This window comes from Oncorhynchus clarkii, chromosome 10 (assembly GCF_045791955.1).
Source record: "Oncorhynchus clarkii lewisi isolate Uvic-CL-2024 chromosome 10, UVic_Ocla_1.0, whole genome shotgun sequence".
NCBI classification, from domain to species: Eukaryota; Metazoa; Chordata; class Actinopteri; order Salmoniformes; family Salmonidae; genus Oncorhynchus; species Oncorhynchus clarkii.
The window spans coordinates 37,323,876-37,340,076 of NC_092156.1; the positions used below are offsets into that span (position 1 = coordinate 37,323,876).

At 40.8% G+C, this 16,201-nt stretch overlaps 1 protein-coding gene across 1 annotated transcript in view; it reads left to right on the top strand.

Annotated features, from left to right (window-relative positions):
- LOC139418423 (moesin-like) overlaps positions 1 to 15,988 on the top strand; it is a 36,175-nt gene extending 20,187 nt beyond the window's left edge. The window contains exons 6-13 of the mRNA XM_071167832.1: positions 5,572 to 5,718; positions 5,887 to 5,983; positions 6,639 to 6,802; positions 7,223 to 7,353; positions 7,640 to 7,800; positions 8,133 to 8,225; positions 14,481 to 14,711; positions 14,904 to 15,988. Of these exons, the coding sequence (XP_071023933.1) occupies positions 5,572 to 5,718; positions 5,887 to 5,983; positions 6,639 to 6,802; positions 7,223 to 7,353; positions 7,640 to 7,800; positions 8,133 to 8,225; positions 14,481 to 14,711; positions 14,904 to 15,068 (1,189 nt within the window). The 3' untranslated portion in view covers positions 15,069 to 15,988. The remainder of the gene's footprint in view (positions 1 to 5,571; positions 5,719 to 5,886; positions 5,984 to 6,638; positions 6,803 to 7,222; positions 7,354 to 7,639; positions 7,801 to 8,132; positions 8,226 to 14,480; positions 14,712 to 14,903) is intronic.
- The last annotated feature ends 213 nt before the right edge of the window (positions 15,989 to 16,201 follow it).

Here is a 16,201-nt window from a genome sequence, read left to right on the forward strand (position 1 = left end):
TTTGCATCCCACATTCAACTTACCCTTTTTGCCTCCAGGTTCGCTATGTTTTCTAAAACTGTGCATCCGTGGTATTATTTAGGATACTGAAGACAAAAGATGATCATAGGCTACACTAAATAAAACAAATTATTTGAACACCAGTGGGAAGATGGGTTCACAGTAAATAATTTTTTTAAACTATAGCCAAGATTCAATCTTGTGCCTATGGTGGTGTCTTATCCCAAATCTCCATCCCTACCTGCTGAGCTACCGTTTAGGTGTTATAAACTGAAAAACATTAAGTAAATTGGTAAATAAGGTATCCAGCAGAGGTTGGTGTTTGAAAGCAACTTTGTATCAAAGAAAGCACCACAGTGAAATCAGTGGGATCTCGCATTTTGCAACACCCATTTTGAAGAAGCATGTGATCAACCGAAGCTTCAGACGCCATTGATCATGTGGTAATGTTACTTTGAAACTATCCGTCATTGGTATATGCTTCAAAACGAGTAATAAATCAGTAGTGTGACGGTCGAAGCTTCAAACGTCATCATCACATGGTATTGTTACTTTGATACAAGCATCGTTACATTGTGCTTTATCAGTAGTGCTTTGAAAACTGCATCGGAGCGTCCGGAGCTCTGGTATCAATCGTCCAATCACTACTCTAAACTGATAACACTTGTAATGTTATGTTCAGAACATTTGATTGTGTATTCATTGGAGTTGTGCACATCTTTCACCCCTTAGTCATTCATGCAAAATCTAGGTTTTCCGTGAATCTTTTGTGAAATACCATGAGAGCATTTTACCATAACTTGACATGCACATTTATTTGTTTGCAAACCAGAATTTTTATCATTTTAATCCAATGGCATGTTGTGAGCATGATGAGAAATACAGTTTCACTATCCTACTAGGGGTATTGTTAAGTAGTTGGCTATGGTAAAAACAGAAGGAGTTTGGATGGCTGATGAGCTTTCTAAACCTCCCATCCATATAGAAATTAAATATGAAATGAAATTACTCGGGATCTATATACAATGCCCTCGGAAAGTATTCAGACCCCTTGACTTTTTCCACATTTTGTTAGGTTACACCCCGATTGTAAAATTGATTACAATTTATTTTCCCCCCCCTCAATCTACACACAATACCCCATAATGACAAAAGAAAAACTGTTTTAGTGATTTTTTTTTCTTAATTTTTTTTAGCGGAAATATAACATTTACATAACTATTCAGACCCTTTACTCTGTACTTTGTTGAAGGACCTTTGTCAGCGATTACAGCCTTGAGTCTTTTTGGGTATGACGATACAAGCTTGGCACACCTGTATTTAGGTGTTTCTCACATTCTTCACGGCAGATCCTCTCAAGCTCTGTAAGGTTGGATGGGGAGCGTTGTTGCACAGCTGCTGTCTTTATTGGATTCATTTTTCCGTTGATGATAGCAAGTTGTCCAGGCCTTGAGGCAGCAAAGCAGCCCCACACCATGCCGCTCCCTCCACCATACTTTACAGTTGGGATAAGGTTTTGATTTTGGTGTGTTGTGACATTTTTTATCCACACATAGTGTTGTGTGTTCCTTCCAAATAACTGAACTGTAGTTTCGTCTGTCCACAGAATGTTTTGCCAGTAGCGCTGTGGAACATCCAGGTGCACTTGTGCAAACTTCAGACGTGCAACAATATTTTTTTTGGACAGCAGTGGCTTCTTCCGTGGTGTCCTCCCATGAACACCATTCTTGTTTAGTGTTTTACGTATCGTAGACTCGTCAACAGAGATGTTAGCATGTTCCAGAGATTTCTGTAAGTCTTTAGCTAACACTCTAGGATTCTTCTTAACCTCTTTGAGCATTCTGCGCTGTGCTCTTGCAGTCATCTTTGCAGGACGGCCACTCCTAGCGAGAGTAGCAACAGTGCTGAATCCAGGCTGCATCACATTCAGTCGTGATTGGGAGTCCCATAGGGCGGCACACAATTGGCCCAGCATCGTCCGTGTTTCTAAATAAGAATTTGTTCTTAACTGGCTTGCCTAGTTAAATAAAGGTTCAATTAAAAATAAATGAACTTCAGATCAAATTTGATGACCAATTTATGGAGAAGTTCAGGTCATTCCAAAGGGTTCACATTATTTTTCTTCTCACTGTATATAAATAAGGTATTTCTGTTTAGTTTTTTATATAAATGTGCAAACATTTCTAAAAACCTGTTTTCGCTTTGTCATTATGGAGTATTGTGTGTAGATTAATGAGGATAAACATTTTTTTCCGTAGAATAGACTGTAATGTAACAACATTTTGAAAAAGTCAAGGGGTCTGAATACTTTCCAAAGGCACTGTACGTCCATACATTTTCTTTAACTGGTACCGTTTACCTTCAGACAAGTCCCGTGACACGGGTGCGTCAATAGACTCTTAAGGATTCTGGAACAGTGACTCGAACAAAACTATTTTTAAAGTGATATCTGATTAAATGTATGGTGGTGAAGCTGCATACCGAAACCCTGATCCCTGCAGAAAGTGAAGAGTGCATTCAAAATCTACTCAGTACACAATTGACAGAGATACTGCATGGTTGATTTCTGTATGACGTCTACCAGTGCGTGCTGTAGTAAAGTGGAGCTGTTTTGCTAAAAGTACATTTTGTCTTATGCCTAATTGTCTTGATGAAGAGAGTTTAGAACACTTTTTATGCAACTGCTACAGAACTAAAGAAATATGGGATCTGATGAAGATTTTGATGTAGGTGTCTTCGATACTCATATAGATGACAATACTAAAGAATGATGGTGGACAGTAATATGCATTGTGATCAATAAGATTTGGAAGACAAGATGCATTGACTATAAAACTAATTTTTGTCCCCTCAAACTCTATTTAAAAAAAATCATAACAGAACTAGGGCGGCAGGTAGCCTAGCGGTTAAGAGCGTTGGGCCAGTAACCGTAAAGTTGCTGGTTTGAATTCCTGAGCCGACATCTGTGGATGTCCCGTTGAGCAAGGAACTTAACCCTAATTGCTCCTGTAAGTTGCTCTGGATAAGAACATCTGCTAAATGATGTAAATGTAAACTAAAAAGAAGCTGGCCTACAGAATCTTCCATGGACACTATTAAATTTGTAAACCATGTAATGTAATTATGAACGCATGTATTGATGTGAAATCTAAATTGTATGTATATGAACTAGCCTATTATGATTGTAAAAAAACTTAAATAAGTGATTTTAAAGATGTATGTTGGTGTAGCATGGTGTTGAATGCCATTTCTGCCCCATGCAACATTGTACAAGATCACCTTTTCTACATGTCTTGACAACTGATATAGTATCGCCTTTCTCTCTAATTGATTCATCAATGAAATTCAGATGAGTGGAATATATTGCTATATACAACCATTTAGTTCAGCAGTGCATTGTACACTACACTATAATTCTAAATGGTAGCACATACAGTGACTCGTTCCACTTTGTCCTATTGAAACACACTGGCTGATGGAGAATTATGATGTAGTATTTAAAGCCACATACATATATGATTTGGTTTTAACTTCCAACATAAATTGATGTCAAATTGATACATTTATTTTACAGTGTTCAGCAGTTATTAAACTATATACAGTGGGGCAAAAAAGTATTTAGTCAGTGACCAATTGTGCAAGTTCTCCCACTTAAAAAGATGAGAGAGGCCTGTAATTTTCATCATAGGTACACTATGACAGACAAAATGAGAAAAATATCCTGAAAATCACATTGTAGGATTTTTTATGAATTTATTTGTAAATTATGGTGGAAAATAAGTATTTGGTCACCTACAAACAAGCAAGATTTCTGGCTCTCACAGACCTGTAACTTCTTCTTTAAGAGGCTCCTCTGTCCTCCACTCATTACCTGTATTAATGGCACCTGTTTGAACTTGTTATCAGTATAAAAGACACCTGTCCACAACCTCAAACAGTCACACTCCAAACTCCACTATGACCAAAACAAAAGAGCTGTCAAAGGACACTAGAAACAAAATTGTAGACCTGCACCAGGCTGGGAAGACTGAATCTGCAATAGGTAAGCAGCTTGGTTTGAAGAAATCAACTGTGGGAGCAATTATTAGGAAATGGAAGACATACAAGACCACTGATAATCTCCCTCGATCTGGGGCTCCACGCAAGATCTCACCCCGTCGGGTCAAAATGATCACAAGAACGGTGAGCAAAAATCCCAGAATCACACGGGGGGACCTAGTGAATGACCTGCAGAGAGCTGGGACCAAAGTAACAAAGCCTACCATCAGTAACACACTACTCCGCCAGGGACTCAAATCCTGCAGTGCCAGACGTGTCCCCCTGCTTAAGCCAGTACATGTCCAGGCCCGTCTGAAGTTTGCTAGAGAGCATTTGGATGATCCAGAAGAAGATTGGGAGAATGTCATATGGTCAGATGAAACCAAAATATAACTTTTTGGTAAAAACTCAACTCGTTGTGTTTGGAGGACAAAGAATGCTGAGTTGCATCCAAAGAACACCATACCTACTGTAAAGCATGGGGGTGGAAACATCATGCTTTGGGGCTGTTTTTCTGCAAAGGGACCAGGATGACTGATCCGTGTAAAGGAAAGAATGAATGGGGCCATGTATCGTGAGATTTTGAGTGAAAACCTCCTTCCATCAGCAAGGGCATTGAAGATGAAACGTGGCTGGGTCTTTCAGCATGACAATGATCCCAAACACACCGCCCGGGCAACGAAGGAGTGGCTTCGTAAGAAGCATTTCAAGGTCTTGGAGTGGCCTAGCCAGTCTCCAGATCTCAACCCCATAGAAAATCTTTGGAGGGAGTTGAAAGTCCATGTTGCCCAGCAACAGCCCCAAAACATCACTGCTCTAGAGGAGATCTGCATGGAGGAATGGGCCAAAATACCAGCAACAGTGTGTGAAAACCTTGTGAAGACTTACAGAAAACGTTTGACCTCTGTCATTGCCAACAAAGGGTATATAACAAAGTATTGAGATAAACTTTTGTTATTGACCAAATACTTATTTTCCACCATAATTTGCAAATAAATTCATTAAAAATCCTACAATGTGATTTCCTGGATTTTTTTTTCTCATTTTGTCTGTCATAGTTGAAGTGTACGTATGATGAAAATTACAGGCCTCTCATCTTTTTAAGTGGGAGAACTTGCACAATTGGTGGCTGACTAAATACTTTTTTCCCCCACTCTACATGTACGTAAACTAGGCACTACATAATTTTGGTTCAGTAGTTATTAGTTTTGAGCAGTTTGATTAAGTGATAGTTAAAGGTATTGCTAACAAATGACAAGCAAATTATATCAAAAGTAATGTGAATATTACATTTTGAAAAGCAGATACCTAGATTGAATATGTATACAAATTGAAAGAGTGATTTGGTGCAGTGAACAAATTACTTTGACTTAGGTTTATTGTACTCAATCAATTGAAAATGTACTTAGTTTTTGAAACATCTGTTTTGATTTTTGTGCTTACAGTTGTAAAAATGTACCACATACTTGTGAACATTGCACCAGTCATTGAAAAAAAAGAAAGGATTTAATGTAATTTGTAATACTTCCACAGAGAGGATTCAATGATGGAGTACCTGAAGATCGCCCAGGACCTGGAGATGTACGGTGTCAACTACTTCAGCATCAAGAACAAGAAAGGATCAGAGTTGTGGTTAGGAGTAGACGCCCTGGGACTCAACATTTACGAACAAAATGATAAGTGAGTGACTCATGTCGAAATATACACCACAGGGGTACTCACACGTATGGGACTGAAATATGTTAAACATATGCTGTACAAACTTAGGTACAATGGTTGTTTTCTGATTATGACTACGTGCAAAATAGTGCAAATATCACTGTTTATATGTTATTTTTTCCTCAACAGGATGACACCTAAAATTGGATTCCCATGGAGTGAAATCAGGAATATTTCCTTCAACGACAAGAAGTTTGTCATTAAACCCATTGACAAGAAAGCACCAGTATGTAACCACCCTCTCTATACTCATCCATAGTTTATAAGGTTATACAGTATTATACAGTATCTCCTAGGTACAAAAAATCATTATTGTTGCCATAATTATTTTTAGAAAGATTACTGGTATGGACTGGTCTCATAGACCAGACATAACATAGTAAATATACATCTCGGACACTGTAATTAGTATATGTTACATTTGGTATAAGTTACTTGAGACAAAAACTAATGTCTAGCAACCCAAAGGTTGCATGTTTGAATCTCATCAAAGACAACTTTAGCTACTTAGCTACTACCTTTTAGCTACTTAGCATGTTAGCTAACCATTCCCCTAATCTTAACCCTTTTAGCTAACCCTTACCCTAACCTTAACCTAACTCCTACCCCTAGAGCTAGCTAATGTTAGCGTTAGCCACCTAGCTAACATTGGTCACAACAAATTGGAATTCTTAACATATACATTTGCAAATTTGTAACATATTGTACATTTTGGAAATTCGTAACATATTATACAAAATGGATGATGGACATCCACAATTTAATACATACTATACGAAACGTAACAATTCAAACTAAATGGAGTGTCTGAGATTTATGTATAAAATAATACGAAATGCTCTGAGACCACGTTGGATAGTCAAACATGCTTTCTCTTCTAGGACTTTGTATTCTATGCTCCACGACTGCGTATCAACAAGCGCATCCTGGCACTTTGCATGGGCAACCATGAGCTGTATATGCGTCGCCGCAAACCAGACACCATCGAGGTACAGCAGATGAAGGCCCAGGCCAGAGAGGAGAAGAACCACAAGAAGATGGAGAGGTCAGTGTCACCACCACCACACACTCAAGCTACTGCTAACATGAGTCTATTTCAAGACATCCGACCTTTGGTTACTCCTGCCTCTGTGTCATCCTTGTACAAGCCCAACAGCAATGCTCAAAAATAAAGCTGAACTTGAAGGGCATTTGTGCATCAATTGATAGTTTCTAACATTAAAATCAGCAGACTGTTGTGGGTGTCAACTAGTGGCCACTGGCCACACATGAGGGTCTTTGTTATGAGTGGATTTTTCATAAGAAATTCCCTCTAACTTCAGTAGCCATCAGAACAATGACAGATCTATTTAGCTAATGTTTACGTTGGCCTATTGTCTGATAAAGAAGGCTTGACAATGTTAGGAAGTTATCCATGTTCCCTCCCTTCTATATCCCTGTTTACTCTACGGCCTCTGTCCACCAGGGCACTGCTGGAGAACGAAAAGAAGAAGAGAGAACTTGCTGAAAAAGAAAAGGAAAAGATTGAAAAGGAGAAGGAGGAGCTTATAGAGAGACTGAAACAGATTGAGGAACAGACAAAAAAAGCTCAGCAAGGTTGGAAACACCCTATTTCTGTAGTATAAACAAACTATTATCTTCACTCTTAAAGCTGGGAGTCTTATAAGTGTGGTTGTTCATAGCTTTTTATTGATTGTTGTCTAAATACACAAGTTGTGTGTTCACCCCATACAATGTAAAGCACTGTAAGGCCTAATTTATCCTTTATTTATGCAAGTTAGTCTTGTTGAGGTAAAACATATTTTGCAAGAGAGATTAATGAAGCCCAAGCTACAGTACACCTAATTAATTCTGTCTATTATCATCATTACTGTGTGTGCAGAGTTGGAGGAGCAGACACGGAGGGCCCTGGAGTTGGAGCAGGAGAGGAAGCGTGCTCAGGAGGAGGCGGAGCGTCTGGAGAAGGAACGCAGGATGGCTGAGGAGGCCAAGACCGCCCTGCTCCAGCAGTCTGAGAACCAGATGAAGAACCAGGAACACTTGGTGAGTTACACACACATTAATGAACAGCACACGCAGTGTCAGCACGTAGCATTGTGCTACAGAGTGATGAGCTGAGTAAAGGGATGATTATGAATTACTGTAGTTCATTCATTGGAATATAACACATCAATTATTATTTGTATTGTATAGGAACATGTATTATCATGATAGTTAAGAAATTGTGAAATGTATGAAAATCATTGTTTAACTTCTAGTTTTCTAACTGTGGTAGTCTTCACATGGGTTGGAAAGGAAAATAAGCAAACATCTGTTGAAACTTTCAAATCCAAATTCATGGAAAGAAAGTGAAAATAAAAAAATGGTTTCCACAGGCCACGGAACTGGCTGAGCTGACCTCAAAGATCTCCCTACTGGAGGACGCCAAGCAGAAAAAGGAGGATGAGGCAACGCAGTGGCAACAGAAGGTGTGGTCTCAGCTTACTGCTCTCTTCATTCACTCTGACCTCCCCCACCTTCTCAAATGGTTTAGTCCCATGTGTCATTAAACTATAGTCAATGTTACAGTAATTTATCCATTAGAAAAAAGTAAAAAATTAGGAAAACCATAGCCTAGCATTCAAACTTAGCCCTGATTTTCTGTTCTGAAGTTATAGCAGTTGGGCACTGTTTGTTTTAAGATACCATACTTAGACTCCCTCTGGTGCAGGGCACTGCTCCATAGGAAGGGCCCCTCCTCTCCTCCCTGTGGGCATGGTGACTCATGCTGTGGTGTGGGCCTGGCTGTAAGGGGAGGGTTCTCTGTCTTTACGTTAGGGAAATCCTGTTTGCCTGGGAGGATATCTTTCACCCCATTGTGCTTTTTTCCCTATTTTAGCATTTGAAAGAAAGCAAATCTAAATGGCAGGTCCCAAATGTCCTGTGATTGTGCTGTCTAGAACAAACCCATTTTCATACCATGGATTTATGAGCTTAGACTGTCACTGATTGGTGCACCTGTCACCCAGGGAATAAATGTATATTTTGGGTCCATTAGGACTGTAGAATCTTATAGACGTCATATTTCTTCTGCCAAGGGGCAACAGCAAGAAGGCACCAACAGAGGGGGTCGCCTCTAGTCCTTACGAAACTATGCAGTATTTTTTTAATGTATTATTTCTTACATCGTTAGCCCAGAAAATTGTACGTTTTATTACATACAGCCGGGAAGAACTATTTGATATCAAAGCGACGTCAACTTACCAACATTATGACCAGGAATATGACTATCCCGAAGCGGATCCTTTGTTCGCACCACCACCCAGGGCATTTGATGTGATCCCAGAGGCTGACCCAAAACAACGTTGCCGCAGAAGAGGTAAACAGAGTGGCCTCCTGGTCAGACTTCGGAGGTGTGCACTCCACCCACCGCTTCCGAGTATATTACTCGCCAATGTCCAGTCTCTAGATAACAAGGTGGACAAAATTAGTGCAAGGGATGCTTTCCAGAGAGACATCAGGTATTGTAACATACTCTGTTTCGTGGAAACATGTCTCTCTCGAGATATGTTGTCGGAGTCGGTACAGTCACCGGGATTCTTTGTGTCGCACCGACAGAAATAAAGATCTCTCTGGGAAGAATGGCGGGGGGGTATGCATCATGATTAACGACTCATGGTGTAATCATAACAACATACATGAACTCAAGTCCTTTTGTTCACCTAACCTAGAATTCCTCACAATCAAATGCCGACCATATTATCTCCCAAGAGAACTCTCGTTGGTTATTGTCACAGCTGTGTATATCCCCCCTCAAGCCGATACCACGACGGCCCTCAAGGAACTTCACTGGACTCTAAACCATCATCCTGAGGCTGCATTTATTGTATCTGGGGATTTTAACAAAGCAAATTTGAGAACAAGGCTACCTAAATTCTACCTGCATATTGATTCTCGCACTCATGCGGGAAATACACTGGATCACTGCTACTTTAACTTCCGCGGTGCATACAAGGCCCTCCCCCGCCATCCCTTCGTTAAATCTGACCACAACTCCATTTTGCTCCTCCTGTCCTATAAGCAGAAACTCAAACAGGATGTACCCGTGACAAGAACTATTCAATGCTGGCCTGACCAATCGGGATCCACGCTACAAGATTGTTTTGACCACACAAACTGGGAAATGTGCCGGGCAGCCTCAGAGAATAATATTGATTTATACACTGATTCGGTGAGTGAGTTTATAAGGTAAAGCATTGGAGATGTTGTACCCACAGTGACTATTAAAACCTACCATAACCAGAAACCATGGATAGATGGCAGCATTCGCGCAAATCTGAAAGCGCGAACCACCGCATTTAACCATGGAAAGATGACCGGGAATATGGCTGAATACAAACAGTGCAGTTATTCCCTCCAAAAGGCAATCAAACAAGTGAAATGTCAGTATAGGGACAAAGTGGAGTTGCAATTCAACGGCTCAGACATGAGACGTATGTGGCAGGGTCTACAGGCAGTCACGGACTACGAAAAGAAAACCATCCACGTCATGGACACTGACGTCTTGCTTCTAGACAAACTAAACACCTTTGCCAGCTTTGAGGATAATACAGTGCCACCGACGCGGCCCACTACCAAGGACTGTGGGCTCTCCTTCTCCATGTGCGACGTGAGTAAGACATTTAGAAGTGCTAAACCTAGCAAGACTGCCGGCCCAGATGGCATCCCTATCCGTGTCCTCAGAGCATGTGCAGACCAGCTGGCTGGTGTGTTTACGGACATATTCAATCTCTCCCTATCCCAATCTGCTGTCCCCATATGCTTCAAGATGACCACCATTGTTTCTGTACCAAAGAAGGCAAAGGTAACTGAACTAAATGACTATCGTGCTGTAGCTCTCACTTCTGTCATCATGAAGTGCTTTGAGAGACTAGTCAAGGATCATATCACCTCCACCTTACCTGCCACCCTAGACCCACTACAATTTGCATACCGCCCCAATATGTCCACATGAGATGAAATCGCCATCATCACATAACGCTGCCCTATCCCATCTGAACAAGAGGAATACCTATGGAAGAATGTTGTTCATTGACTACAGCTCATTATTCAACACTAGAGGTCGACCGATTATGATTTTTCAGCGCCAATACCGATTATTGGAGGACCAAAAATGCCGATACCGATTAAATCGTCCGATTTTTAAAAAAAATTAAAAAAACATATTTGTAATAATGACAATTACAACAATACTGAATGAACACTTATTTTAACTTAATATAATACATTAATAAAATCATTTTTTTTTATTTTCACCTTTATTTAACCAGGTAGGCTAGTTGAGAACAAGTTCTCATTTGCAACTGCGACCTGGCCAAGATAAGGCATAGCAGTGTGAACAGACAACACAGAGTTACACATGGAGTAAACAATTAACAAGTCAATAACACAGTAGAAAAAAGGGGAGTCTATATATACATTGTGTGCAAAAGGCATGAGAAGGTAGGCAAATAATTACAATTATGCAGATTAACACTGGAGTGATAAATGATCAGATGGTTATGTACAGGTAGAGATATTGGTGTGCAAAAGAGCAGAAAAATAAATAAATAAAAACAGTATGGGGATGAGGAAGGTGAAAATGGGTGGGCTATTTACCAATAGACTATGTACAGCTGCAGCGATCGGTTAGCTGCTCAGATAGCAGATGTTTGAAGTTGGTGAGGGAGATAAGTCTCCAACTTCAGCGATTTTTGCAATTCGTTCCAGTCACAGGCAGCAGAGAACTGGAACGAAAGGCGGCCAAATGAGGTGTTGGCTTTAGGGATGATCAGTGAGATACACCTGCTGGAGCGCGTGCTACGGATGGGTGTTGCCATCGTAACCAGTGAACTGAGATAAGGCGGAGCTTTACCTAGCATGGACTTGTAGATGACCTGGAGCCAGTGGGTCTGGCGACGAATATGTAGCGAGGGCCAGCCGACTAGAGCATACAAGTCGCAGTGGTGGGTGGTATAAGGTGCTTTAGTGACAAAACGGATGGCACTGTGATAAACTGCATCCAGTTTGCTGAGTAGAGTGTTGGAAGCAATTTTGTAGATGACATCGCCGAAGTCGAGGATCGGTAGGATAGTCAGTTTTACTAGGGTGATTTAGCCTCAAGTAAATAATGAAACATGTTCAATTTGGTTTAAATAATGCAAAAACAAAGTGTTAGAGAAGAATGTAAAAGTGCAATATGTGCTATGTAAGAAAGCTGACGTTTCAGTTCCTTGCTCAGAACATGAGAACATATGAAAGCTGGTGATTCCTTTTAACATGAGTCTTCAATATTCCCAGGTAAGAAATTTTAGGTTGTAGTTATTATAGGAATTATAGGACTATTTCTCTCTATACCATTTGTATTTCATTAACCTTTGACTATTGGATGTTCTTATAGGCACTTTAATATTGCCAGTTTAACAGTATAACTTCTGTCCCTCTCCTCGCTCGAACCAGCAACACAACGACAACAGCCACCATTGAAGCAGCGTTACCCATGCAGAGCAAGGGAAACAACCACCCCAAGGCTCAGAGCGAGGGAAGTTGGAAAAGTTATTAGCTCGCGCTAACTAGCTAGCCATTTCACTTCGGTTACACCAGCCTCATCTCGGGAATTGATAGGCTTGAAGTCATAAACAGCGCAATGCTTGACGCACAACGAAGAGCTGCTGGCAAAACGCACGAAAGTGCTGTTTGAATGAATGCCTACCACCGCTCAGTCAGATACTTGTATGCTTGTATGCTCAGTCAGATTACATGCAACGCAGGACACACTAGATAATATCTAGTAATATCATCAACCAGTTAACTAGTGATTATGATTGACTGTTTTTTATAAGATAAGTTTAATGCTAGCTAGCAACTTACCTTGGCTTACTGCATACGCGTAACAGGCAGTCAGTCTCCTTGTGGAGTGCAACGAGAGAGAGGCAGGTCGTTATTGCGCTGGACGAGTTAACTGTAAGGTTGCAAGATTGGATCCCCCGAGCCGACAATCTGTCGTTCAGCCCCTGAACGAGGCAGTTAACCCACCGTTCCTAGGCCGTCATTGAAAATAATAATGTGTTCTTAACTGACTTGCTTAGTTAAATAAAGGTATGAAATAATAATAATAAAATAAAAAAATCGGCGCCCAAAAATACCGATTTCCGATTGTTATGAAAACTTGAAATCTGCCCTAATTAATCAACCATTCCGATTAATCGGTCGACCTCTATTCAACACCATAGTACCCTCCAAGCTTATCATTAAGCTTGAGGCCCTGGGTCTCAACCTCACCGTGTGCAATTGGGTCCTGGACTTCCTGACGGGCCACCCCAGGTGGTGAAGGTAGTAAGCAACATCTCCACTTCGCTGATCCTCAACACTGGGGCCCCACAAGGGTGCGTGCTCAGCCCCCTCCTGTACTCCCTGTTCACCCATGACTGCGTGGCCATGCACGCCTCCAACTCAATCATCAAGTTTGCAGACAACACATCAGTAGTGAGCTTGATTACCAAGAACGACGAGACACGCACTTGGAGTGTGGTGTCAGGAAAACAACCTCTCACGCAACGTCAACAAAACAAAGGAGATGATTGTGGACTTCAGGAAACAGCAGAGGGAGCACCCCACTATCCACAACGACGGGACAGCAGTGGAGAAGGAGGAAAGTTAAGTTCCTCGGCATATACATCACGGACAAACTGAAATGGTCCACCCACACAGGCAGTATGGTGAAGGCCGCGCAACAGCGTCTCTTCAACCTCAGGAGGCTGAAGAAATTTGGCTTGTCAGCTAAATCCCTCACAAACTTTTACAGATGCACAATTGAGAGCATCCTGCCGGGCTGTATCACCGCCTGGTACGGCAACTGCACCACGCACAAACGCAAGGCTCTCCAGAGGGTGGTGCGGTCTACGTAACGCATCACCGGGGGCAAACTACCTGCCCTCCAGGACACCCACAGCACCTGATGTCACAGGAAGGCTAAAAAGATCATCAACAACAACAACCACCCGAGCCACTGCCTGTTCACCCCACTACCATCCAGAAGGTGAGGTCAGTACAGGTGCATCAAAGCTGGAACTGAGAGACTGAAAAACAGCTTCTATCTCAAGGCCATCAGACTGTTAAACAGCCATCACTAACACAGAGAGGCTGCTGCCTACATACAGACTGGAAATCATTGGCGACTTTAAGAAATGGATCACTAGTCACTTTAATAATGCCACTTTAATAATGTTTACATATCTATTTTATACCATCTATTGCATCTTGTCTATGCCGCTCGGTCATCGCTCATCCTTATATTTATATGTATATATTCTTATTCCATCCCTTTACTTAGATTTGTGTGTATTAGGCAGTTGTTGTGGAATTGTTAGAATACTGTTAGATATTACTGCACTGTCGAAACTAGAAGCACAAGCATTTAGCTACACTCGCAATCACATCTGCAAACCAAGTGTATTTGACCAATAACATTTTATTTTATTTGAACAGAATCAGACAGGTGAAAGATTGTCTAGTGCTGTAGTGACACAAAATCCTTTATGGATATTTTAGATTATACTGGACTCGGCTAAACCATTAGCTAACACTGTAGTTCACCTGAAGTTCACCCCTATGTTTGTTTTTATCACATAACCTATTGATTGATATTCCTTCTCCTGAATCAGTTCATACCATGAGTCATTAACATTGGTGGCTGCCCCCCTTAGGCCTGCATGGTGCAGGAGGACCTGGAGAAGACCAAAGAGGAGCTGAACAGCAAAATCATGGCATCACACATACAGGAGCCTATGCAGGCCGAGAATGAGCATGACGAGAACGACGAGACCAGCGACCAGGCCAGTGCAGAGTTTACGGGCGGCATCTCCTACAAAGACCGCAGCGAGGAGGAGCGTATGACCGAAGCCGAGAAGAATGAGCGCGTGCAGCAACACCTGCTGGTGAGTGACCGACTGTGGCTGCTGTCCACATCAAACACCTCCAGGACTAGAGACACAGCTGTTTATAAGGGTTGCATCACTCTTTATGATATTGTAGAGATTACAAGAATGGGGCCTATAAACATGTCCTGGTCTGTGTTGTTGTGTGAGCCGTAGTGAGACTTGGCAGTAATGTTATCTTTCCTCTACCAGGCTTTGAGCTCGGAGTTGGCCATCGCTCGAGATGAGACCAAGAAAACCGCAAATGACATCATCCATGCAGATAATGTGAAAGCTGGACGGGACAAGTACAAGACCCTCCGGCAGATTCGGTCGGGCAACACCAAGCAGCGTATAGACGAGTTTGAGTGTATGTGATGTATCTTGTTTGCAACTACAATAACCCCCACAGCGGTGCCATACTTGGTCCATTCATTATAGACTGCAGACCTGCCTCACACAAGCTACAGTGCCTTTTACCCAAACAAGACCAGAATACATATCAAAAAGCAAAACAAAAGTACAGCAAAGTGTATATGAATAATGGTGCACAAATCACATTACAAGTAATGTTATTCAGAATTATGAAATAAGTGGATGCATCAGGGACATTTTTTTATAGAATAATGGTTTAAAGTGAATAAAATTTGATAATACATTTTTCCAGACTTGGGTTATAGATGGAGAGTGTTTTTATTGATTATAATTTAGTTATTTTTTGAGTGATTCATCTCTCACACTGTTTTAAACTACAAAATTAACAAAACAACACAATGCAGGACAGCTGCAATTATGTTATGGTTGGCCACATTTTAGGTGTCATTATTTCAGAGCAGGTTTGTTTGTTTTGAAGTAGACCTATTACTGTAAGCATTTTCCACAAATTAAGAGAAAACATCAAACTGTAATTAGATTGTAGTTTTTTATTATATTCTAATTTTAGGCATTTAAAGAGATTGTTGTCTTTCTAAGAGGACATCTTTGTTTGGAAACTCAACAGTATTACTTTTACATAAGATTTTATTAAGTCCATATGAAATAAGCGCTGGAATACCACGTTTTCCATTTTCAGAGAGACACATACTTATGAATGACTCTTTATAGACCAAGTGTATCTGCTATGACATATAGCCATGCACACTAGTAGCTACCATGATTAGGGGTTTGTTTTTGTATATCAACCCTTTGCTAAGTATTTTATTATATGGAATTTTTAGAAATATGATTCTAAGGCCTGTCTTGAAGGAGTTATTTTGTGATTTGGATTTTTCAATAAAACAGGTTATGATGTGTAAAAAGATGGATGTCTTATGAAATGCATGCTTCCCATCCGAAACAGTTCAAAATAGTTTGTATATATTATGACGACATGTTGTGACGTTTTGGTCTTCTGCAATGTTGTTTTTTTTGGGCTGTTCGTGCACACAATTTTAGTTTCTTGAGGTAAATTGAAATTCGGTAACTGAAGTCTATGCACCTTCATCATTGGTCAACAGTAGGGATTCTTCAAT